The sequence below is a fragment of the Melanaphis sacchari genome, unplaced genomic scaffold (assembly GCF_002803265.2).
Source record: "Melanaphis sacchari strain LSU unplaced genomic scaffold, SCAv2.0 Contig802_pilon_pilon, whole genome shotgun sequence".
Classification (NCBI taxonomy): domain Eukaryota; kingdom Metazoa; phylum Arthropoda; class Insecta; order Hemiptera; family Aphididae; genus Melanaphis; species Melanaphis sacchari.
In genome coordinates, this window is record NW_020271563.1 from 1 (window position 1) to 10,972 (window position 10,972).

The 10,972-nt window shown below is 25.3% G+C and overlaps 1 protein-coding gene across 1 annotated transcript; it reads right to left on the minus strand.

Moving 5' to 3' along the window:
- Positions 1 to 5: 5 nt before the first annotated feature.
- LOC112601954 lies at positions 6 to 8,846 on the minus strand (the record flags this gene model as incomplete). Its single annotated transcript, XM_025349844.1, has 22 exons — positions 8,678 to 8,846; positions 8,034 to 8,099; positions 7,458 to 7,508; positions 7,149 to 7,382; positions 6,710 to 6,936; positions 6,150 to 6,363; positions 5,126 to 5,212; positions 4,234 to 4,350; positions 4,008 to 4,148; positions 3,274 to 3,411; positions 3,056 to 3,192; positions 2,573 to 2,762; positions 2,404 to 2,474; positions 2,059 to 2,296; positions 1,880 to 1,998; positions 1,550 to 1,745; positions 1,331 to 1,470; positions 1,006 to 1,171; positions 679 to 917; positions 521 to 593; positions 234 to 445; positions 6 to 83 (listed from the first exon to the last, which is right to left on the minus strand). Coding segments are annotated over exons 1-22 (3,225 nt in total), but the record flags the coding sequence as incomplete, so codon positions are not given.
- Positions 8,847 to 10,972: the final 2,126 nt, after the last annotated feature.

The window sequence follows — 10,972 nt, forward strand, 5'->3', positions numbered from 1 at the left end:
TGAATCCTACTAGTTTGACCATATGTTGAAGTCTTGGACAAAACACCAATTGAATAAGTAGATCCGGGCTTTAAGTCATTTATCTGTAATGTGTCATATTATATTAATATAACATGGGCTTATATTTTTATAAAATCGTTTCCAACGATAGCAATTTTGATACTAATACGTATATTACACGTATTAACCACTGTGATTGATCGAAATTCTATAAAAAGTTATCTCGTAATTACTGTGTAGTTATAAGCCGGAAGTTCTTCTGTTACTGGAATCTCTACGTCTGGTTTGCTGTCACAACATTTATCGATGTCTTGAGACGAAATCTCTTCAGTATTCAATATAAACGATTTCAGTTCACCGTTGAGTATCCACGGAATGTCCCAAACCAATGTAATGTTTGTGGAGCCAACGTCGACTGCTCTGAGATTTTCCGGTTTATCTGCAACTGTTTAGATTCGTTTTTAAACATACTGTTACTTAGTATTTCTAAAACCTATAAAAATGTATAATATATACTCACATCCATCATTGAAATTAGTGACGACCGATGCTGTTGAACCACCTGTTGGATAGTCTACTGACTTGGCTTTTATCTAAACAAAATACACAACGTTACAAAGTGTTATAATTTAGTTGTTAAATAAATCTTCAATTCCAGGTGAGTTAAATATATTATACTTTTATGGTGTATTGGCTGTTTGGTACAAGGTTTTCAATAGTAGTACAGTAAAATGTTGGCCAAGCAACGCATCTTGTAGGTTCTTTGAAAATTTCTTTTGTATTATTCGAAGTTTCATCGATTACGACGACAATAAAACCATTGATGACGTTTTCATCGTGGAAACTCCATCTGACTCCAATCGATTTACGCTTTAAGTTTTTCTTATAAACAATTAATTCATCCACTGGTTCTAAAACTGAAACGTGTACATATTATTTGGACATAAATAATATTACAGTAAAATGATTTTTGCAGGGAATATTAATCAAAGAAATTATCGTTACATTTAGTTTTGGTTTTGAACGGTATTAACAATCCATGTTCCAAGTTGTATCCGTAATTTGTCAATACGTATATTTGCAGTTCGTAGTTGTTTTCAGGTTTTAATTCATTAATTGTCACCGAGTTTTCTTTTATGGACTTTATTACTTGCGTGCCTTCCACATTATCCTATACGACACGATACCATATATTATTATAAATAACAAAACGTCTAAAATATTATTTGTTAAGTTGTGTATAATAATAAGTCAATTAATGCTGTTTTATGATATAGAAAAAAGAAAAAAAACACACTAAATTTCTGGTAAATTTGTATATTATACTAACTTTTAGTATGATCTGGTATCCTCGAAAGAAACCATTTAGTTTAGAACACTCGGTCTTGTTTATCTTCCAACTGAAATGTACACTTTGATTGGTGGTATACAAACCATTTTCATCATTAATTACAGGTGTTAACTTAGGTTCTAGAATATTATCAACCATTTGAAATATTACAAAATATTTTAATTATGTTTTAAACTGCAATTTATGAATACTACTAACTAGAGGTAGGTGTTTTTACGAAAATCATATTAGTATAGTTGTCATAAGTATATCCTTTAACTAATGGATCAACTTTTATAACATACTGCGTGTTCGGTATCAAATCCCAAATTTCTCCTTTCGTCTGATTGTAAACTAAAAGCGATGTCCAGTTGTTTGTAATGATTTCGTTTGAACAACTAAAATGCTTATTGACCTAGACATAGTTTTGATTTTTCGAATATATTATGTCAAATGTGTGTGGTATTGTTAATTATAGTTTAAAATTTTCTCCGTCTACTTGTATGTTATTAAATAAGTAAGTTATTTTAAATATTATAATCATTATACCTTGTATTTAATTTCAAAATTTAATGGCGTATTTGCATGAATTTCATCAACGTCCCACGTTATTGTTAGTGATGAATTTTGATTTAATTTGGATTTAATGTTTTTTATTTGAATAAGTTCTGCAAAATAAGTTTATCATTTGTTGATTGTACGATACATAAATAAAATTTATTACATACCGTAAGATTTGGTGTAAATATATGAAACGTTTGATGCTTTAGTCTGACCTGTTGTCGATATATCTATTATTTGTATTGCGTATTTTTTACCTGGTAGTAGATTTTCAAACGTATATCCATCATTTTTTTCAGATATTACTTCTTCTGAGTAACTTTTTTGCTGTAGAGGTGTATTATTAAATATTAGTTTCAATAAATATTTTGTTATTTTGCAGTTTTCTTCATTTCGATTATTAAACTACAAATAATAGTAAATATTAAAAGTTATTTTTTTTTTTAATATATTTATAAAGCCATGAAATAACATGCCGAAGCACTGTTTGCAATTTTATTTTAGTTGTTTACCTTGTTCCAAGTAACATTTATGTAGTCTGTGCCACTCATTAAGTTTACTTCGAAGTTTGTATTTTCTGACACTATATTATACAAAAAATAATAATTATTATACTACTTTATGATATTCTAAAACATAAATTATTGTAATTCTATTGTAGATAGTAAGTATTATGAATACTTAGGCACTTTGTAGAGTAATTGATTGTTTGCATATCTTCTAGGTTGTAATTTCCATCTTCTGAAACTAAGATCACACCAAAAGTGTACGATATTCCCGAATTGAGACCATCTATGATTTCCACTACAGATTTTTCTTGTCCAATTTCTTTAAGTTCCATGTATTGATATTTTGATTCGTTTGAAGCATCCTTAAATACATATTTATTACAAAAAAGAAGTGCTTAAAATAGATTAATATACAAAACACCTGACGCTCGGACATCAGTTAAATTTTTATTAGTTAAGGCCAATAAAATATTTTTTTTGGTTTGTTACTCTTAATTTTTAAATTATTATCTAAGCGTTTCTAAATTTACTATAATATAATTTTTACAACTTTCTTTTCACTTTATAACACCATTAATTCCCATTGTTTATATTTGTATTATTTGTATATTTATTTATTATATGCATTTACACATTTAATTTTTATGTTATTTACCTTATATACAATTTGATAATAGGCAGAGGTAACATTGCTGCTGCCTAGTATATTTTCTGAATTAAAATTAATTTTCAATTTTAGTGACTTAAAATCCGACGATTCCAGTTGTGGCGGAGATTTGAGCCATGGATATTCTGTAATCGCAAAACGAATTATACCATATTATTAATATACGTAACACTAACACTATAAACGTTTATTTTTTTTATTTTTACTTTCTTTACAATCCGGTGTTATGTAATTGGTCGTACATCCTCTGTTGCAAATGCCGGTGTAAACGTCACATGATTTAAAACGACATCCCTCTGAACATTGTTGCTCGCAATTTACACCGTACGTACCACTTGTACATTCTGCTCGTGTAAAACATCGATCAATAATAAAATTTATATTTTACTAACTGATACAGGATTTATGAGCACTCAATATTAAAAAAATTCTTAATATGCCGAAATAGTTTGTTTTTAAGTTACTATAACAAGTTTTGTCAAATATCTATAAGGTAGTAGTAGAACGCCTAGATAATACATTGTAAAATTTTTGCTACTATTAAGTATTTATCAAACTGGCCACTGTGTGTTTTGCCTTGGGTTTTGGGGCACTTAGAGTTACATAGAATTTTATTTCAACCCAAAATTCCTTATAACATTGAAATATATATTATTAAATTAAATTTAAGAACAAATGTATTCATATCCATTATGTTCAAATGTATATAAATTTAGATTTCTTTTATATTTATATTATGAATATACGGGTTGAGTCCTTTTGCGCAATTGACGTTTAAGTAGTAATATTGGTTTATACTTTAGAATTATAGAGAAGAAAAGAAACAAAAAAATAAATTTATATTTAATTTAATTAATTAAAACAAACAAACAATTTTTTTATATAAAATTTACAAAATTTATTTATTTTCAAGTTTTCATTTATAATTGTGTTAATGTACCTGTACCGCAGTCGTCTCCACTATATCCCGCTGGACATTTGCATCCAAATCCGCGAGTACAAAACTTCATCCGTCGACACTGCGTTAGATGCATTGAACACATTCCGGTGCAATCAACTCCAAACGTATTCGGTCCGCATCCTGACAAGTTTATATGATGTTAAAATGTAGCATAATCGATTTCAAATGTATGAATTTATTTTAGTGTTTTTTTAAAATTATTTACCATGTTCGCAGTTATTTCCTTTGAAACCGGGAGGACACGTACAACCATTTTTGTTAGCAAATCCTCCGTTTAGGCACTCCATAGACAGTGAAATATCTTTTTTATGTGACTCAGAAACTAACATTTTAAACATATCATAATATTTAAAGAAAAATAAATAGGTTAAAATAATTTATGTGTTTCGATCCTAGTTATTATAAAAAATTTTCCACCTAGCGTTTCTACACAGCCATTGTATTTGATTTGTTTATGTTTTTTTTTTTATTAAAACGCTTGTTTTTTATAGGTAAGTTGGAGAAGTTCTGGCCTTGCTTGTATTCTTTTAAGATTTTTATTAATTAAACTTAAATTAACTAAATTTTGAAATGGTAGTAGATATACTTCAATAATGTTACTATACTTTTCTCAAAACCAAGAATTATGTTTTTACTGTTTTCTTTTCTGTCAGTTGTAGAATTGTTTACTACTTAACATTTGTATGTTACCAAATCACAGTTACCTTATCACAGATTATACTCGTAAGTGTCTGTGTGACAATTTTCTTAAATTTTAATGCTTTGTCTGTTGCACTCAATAATGAAAAAACTATACAATTAATAATCAAGCAGTTAAAATTTATTTCCGTTTCAATAATATTATTAGAATTACCGTGGTTCTCATTCTGATACGTTATAAGTTATAACCAGTACATTGATTATCAATTTTTAATTTTTTTGATTAGTTTAGATAGTAAAATGTTATTTATGAAAAAATAAAATTAAAAACGCGGTACTCAAATATTTTATTTGAGATCTTAGAAGAGGATTATTCTATTTTTTATTCTCAAAAAAATGTTTGCAGTATCATTTAAAGAATATGTAAAATTTATTTAGATGGATACAAAATTTCTTACCAAATGGATAAACGTTGAATGTTAACGAAGCTGAAGATGGAGTCTTTTGTAATTCTTTTGCTGTTATTGTCAATATTTCTTCGTTTTCTATTTTAACATAATATTATTATTTTTATTATTATCATATTTATATTATAATTTATAAGTCTATATAAAAATGAAGGCAAGTGCATATTGCTCAATGCAACAGTAAATAAGGGTATTGTGGATCACTGTTATTTATTTATTTAATTTGAATTCAATGATGTATCATTATATACGAAAAACGATTTGTCGCGGAATGATATCTCGAAATGTATATTTAATATAATAGCGGATTTGAGGAATGGTGACGTGGCAATCGCCCCCCTCCCTTGTGCTTTTTTTTTTATAGTACGGGTAGGCAACTGGTGCCCTGCCAGAATTTTATATCTGGCCCGTGCTACTAATCTACATTATTAACAAAAAAAATGCTTATTAAAATTCATATTTTGAATGGCCTTTTTTTTTTTTGCTTTTTGTGTTTTGGCTTGCTAGATTTTAATTTTCTAAAAATCGGCCCTCTAATAACACAAATTCACCCCCCTTTAAATGAGTAAAGATCCGCTACTGATATTATAAATATGTCAATATTTCACTAATTTTATTTCCTGATATTTTTTAATATTACTTTAAGTAATTTATTTTTATGTTGGTATAACGGTTGTTAATTTAATTTGAAGTTAAATAAAAGTGGCTAAGAATCTAAGAGATTTGGAAAACTAAAAAAAATAAATCCAAAAATAATACCATTTGCGGTTTTAATCAGAATTTAAAATAAACTTTTTTTTTTTAATATAGTGATGAATATAAGTGTAATTTTTTTGACTGGGTAATATTTTACTTTTGAAATTTAACGTATTTTAAGAGTAAATATTGACAAAAAAAAAAAAAAAAAAATAAACAATTTTAAATATTTGAACGTAAATATAATTTGATGTTTGAAAATTTTAAATTGTATACGCTGATATGTATTACTTAAGTATAAACTGTTAATCTTAATTACCATAGTCATCTGTGCATTGAGCTATACGTTTGATTCCAATCTTACAACCTTCGGCATATATTGTTTTACTCGTATAAATAAACTCGTTTTCATAAGAACTTTCGTAATCGTACCTTTTTACTTCCGATTTCTTTTTGAGTTTAAAATTTAATTTATATGTTTTATTTTCATGTAACCAATTATTACTTTTTAATAATACCGTTTTTAATTCTTTCTGTAAAATATAAAATTTGTATTACAAACTCAACCCTTTATTTTACATGTATAATTTGTCTTGAATAGAATCTTTTTTTCAAAAAATAGTTTTTTTAATTTACATAACAGCAAGGTGGTATAAAGATTCATGATATTCGTAACATTGAATTGGCAAAATAAAAATGTTATGCTCAAAAAATTAAGAAATTATAAAACCATTATATACATATATGTATATTAATAAAATATATAATATAATATGTTTTTGTTCTCCTGTATTCAAATTTATAAAAAGTAACATGGTGCTTTTTAACTAGTATGTAAGCAATATAATATATTAAAATTCATGTATATAACTAAGTTACCGATTCTGTTAAATTAGAATATAATATGTATCTTTCGTCAATATTGTCTTTATCAGTTAAGGCCATTGACAAAGTACATTTCGATTCATCTTCTAGTAAATAGGATATAGATATACACATTTTAATTGAATTTATTTGTTTCCATTTGATCTCGAACGATTCTTCATTGGTATTAGCTTTCCATAAGAGCAAATCATAATTGAACTTTTTCGGGGGTTCCGCTCCATCTATAACCATATAGGTAATGTATTGAATAAAAATCTAAACATTTAGGTTATTTTAAAACTTTATAAATGAAAAGAGACTAAACGATTTTGAAAAGATATTTTTCATTGTTTTTCAGTAATATCTAATTATTTATAGTTGTATGATTTATCACCGTTTACCAATTAGAATTTTTAAACATTTTTTTTTAATTTTAATATTTTAATTTACGTACTAGACATAGATAATTCCGAGATGGTCCATTCATCGGGGTTGTACTCGATTTGGTTTCTTGTAAAAATATTGTTTAATGTTGTTGGGTACTTAGTGTCTGCTATGAATTCTAAACTTTTCTTATCGGAACTTAAAATTAAACCATTAAAATTAATCGGCATACCAATTGCATTTGTTCTCAAATGTATTTTTACATCATTGCATCCGATACTATTTGAAGTATTGAATGAATTTCCTGAAAATAGTTTATTTTATGTTTTAATGTTAAAAATGATGTCGATTGTTAAATATTTATGGATGTCTTCTTTACCTTTATTATTCACCGATATTGTTTTACAAATTGTTGTGATGTCATAATCATCTTGGAAAAAAATATCAAAAGAAAAAATTAATATCTTTATAAATAATATAATTTCAATAAATTACTATAAATGTAAGACAAATTAAAGACATAATGAAATGCGTATTCATTTTTTTTTTTAATTTCTTTTATTTACTTGAAAGAAAATATTTAAATTATAGAAATATATTTATATTTATATATATATTTAATAGTTCTTTTGTATATTTTTATGTATATACAATCATTCTTTTAAGGCGTTGAATTTTTATAGTATTAATAAGTACTAATAAATTATGTACTGTTGGGATTCATATATAAAGATACAATACATCGCTTATGTGCCTATCAGTGATCAAGTTATCAGGTTAAAAATAATATAGATGTTATCTATATAGGTATGCGTAATATAAAGTAAGAGCTTATATAATTAAAATGCGTCGATAATTATTATATACTTTTTTAATAATTATTTTCAAACTATAACATGAAATAATAATGATTAATGGGTTGTAGTTTGTAAATATTTAAAATTATAAAACATACCTGCATGGGATTTGTATTCAATATCAGTACATATTTGTCCTCCTTCTTCTATGTTGAAGAGACAACCTAAAATAAATATAGTGACCATTTTTACATACATTATTACATAAAACATTAATTTTATCATCAATAACAAGTATAGATAGTGTAATGAAAATAAATTACTAAATATATATAAAATTAAAATTAACACAGGTAACTACAACAATCTATACAATTATGTAAATCTCTATTATGTACTTTAAAAAATCAAGTATAATTCGTATCACAGAAATTATATAAAATATTTATAAAATGTTTATCAAACCAGTACTTAATTAATTCCTTTAAGAAAAGTATTATATTTTGCACTTCTATGTATATTTATACTTGTAAAAGTTCTTATTAGTTTTTATAAAATAATATATTTTTTATATTTATAAATTATGTTTTTTTAAGATATCAATGCAAATGTATAATTTATGCAATATTTATTAATCAGTAATTAAGTGATATGGTCAAAACTTTAAATATCTATATAAGGTTAACAATATGAAAGAGCGTTAACATAAAAAAAATGCATGTGTAATTATATACTATTTTAATAATTTTTGACAACGTCAATAAATAATATTTAACGCGTTTTAAACAACTAAAAAATATACTTCTTTCAGTATGTGATTTATCTTCATGTAATATTGTTCCGTCGATAACGAGAATCCATAAAATCAGAATGGTAACGATTTTTATATTCATAGTTGTACCTAGAGATTTAAAAAAATATGTTTTATGTACTAATTAATATAATTAAAAAGTTAAAATTGTTTTAGTTTTTAGAATTAAAAATTAAGAATTATGCATATGATATCGTACATTGTACAATGAAAATATGAGACTGAATGATATAACGAGAAATAAATTGAGGTGTTTTATAGTTTTCTTCATCTGCGATAATTTATACAAGTCTTATTACGGTTATTTTTTTATCTGAGTTTTTATTCATTTTTTGTTGTCTTTAGTTCAATCAATTATGATCTACTTGTTTATAGTTATGGAACGTATTCAACCTACACTTTGATCCTTATAAACATTTTATGGTGATTAGGTATTCGTTTAATATGTTATACTGATTAATATTATAATATGGACATTGATTCATTGTTTAAACGTGACTTTTCTTTTCAATATTCAACGTGTTTCGTCCTTCAGACTATATATAAAATTTGATTTATACTTTTTACTAAATCTTGTGCTATATGATTTATATACCGTCTAGTGACTACAGTCTATAACAGTGCTTCTCAACCTTTTTTGTTATATAGAGCCCCTAAATTTAATGTAAAATTGTCAAGGCGCTCCTAAATCAGAATCATTAATTATTTTTTTCTTAATGATATACTAAATTTACACGCGTTACATTTATATATGTTATAATATATTATATAATAACTAAATAATCGAAAATATTTTAAATTAAGTAAATATTTCAAGGCTCCCAGTCATATAGCCACAGCCCCCAGGTTGATAAGCACTCAATCATAACATAAACATTAAAAAGTGTTAATTTATATTTTAGGTATTATTATTTTATTTTTTTTTAATCAAATGTCGTTATGCTAAGTTTTTGTAATGGTCATTTATTTTTATAGATCTTAATATATTTTATTAATTTTCTATTTCATATATGTACCTATTAAAATCGTGCAATACTCTAATGTGTCATCAATATGGGGTATACATTTCAAAAATATATTTTTTTTTAGTTGAACGTTGTTATTGTATTATATTATGATTTTTAAATTGTGACTTTATGCTTTATATGACCAAATGTATCGTAATTTTGTGTGAATGTTCAAGAACAGTTATAGTTATTGACGAAATATATTAGTTTTGATATTTCAATCTTAATATAAAGAACGCCAATGCTTTGTTAACTCGTATTTGTTATAATAAAATATACATTCATTATTTAAATTATTGATATGATTCTTTGAACCAATACTATATTTTTTTTTCGTATAAAAATAATGTAATACAATAATAAATATACTATATGCACAAAACTGTGTAATTACAATGATAAAGTAATCAGATTAGTTTCGCTAGTTGTGCTTTATTTGTGTAAGTACCAAATCATTGAATGCAGCCGTATCTAGGCGTGTCCTGTTTTTTATTGCTGGAGACACTAATTGTAAAATTTTAGTTTTTATATATTACAACTATCTGTACATCTACCTATATTTGTTACTTATTTATCATCGTATTACTATATAACCAAATTAATAAGTTTCAGTAATTTTAGATAAAACCCTTCATTTTTTGATATCGGATATATAAATATCTTGTAAATCATTTTATATGATTTATACCGCGAGAATCAATACCTTTCAATATTTAATAGAACATATTAATAAACATCAATTGCTTATCAACCGTTAATTCATGAGTGTATTATAAATGTTTACATATTATGATTTAAATATTCACTTAACAAAATATTAATGGCCTAAATAAATTAAATTGAAATAATCTACAATAACAATATGCGTATAAGAAAATCATATGTTATAATATGATATACGAGTACAATTCATAAGAGAAATTAAATAATTTTATGAGTATGAAATTGATAACATTATTTTTTTTATTGCAGGTTAATTTTTGAATGTATCATAAAGTTGAATAAATATAAAATAATAATAATGTGAATTTATACAAAAACATAAATAAATTATATACCTACCTACATGTTAATCTAAAAGTGCAATGATAATGTACGATAAATTAAAGAGTGAAATTATATTCTACGTTATATTATAGTTTCGCTAGTAACATTAATTGTAGGTTTCTTTGAGGTTGTCAGTAATGCTTATATTTTCATTGTTTTGTTTTAACGTCAAGGGCAGGAGTGAACAGAGTCGTCACGTGAATCCTACTAGTTTGACCATATGTTGAAGTCT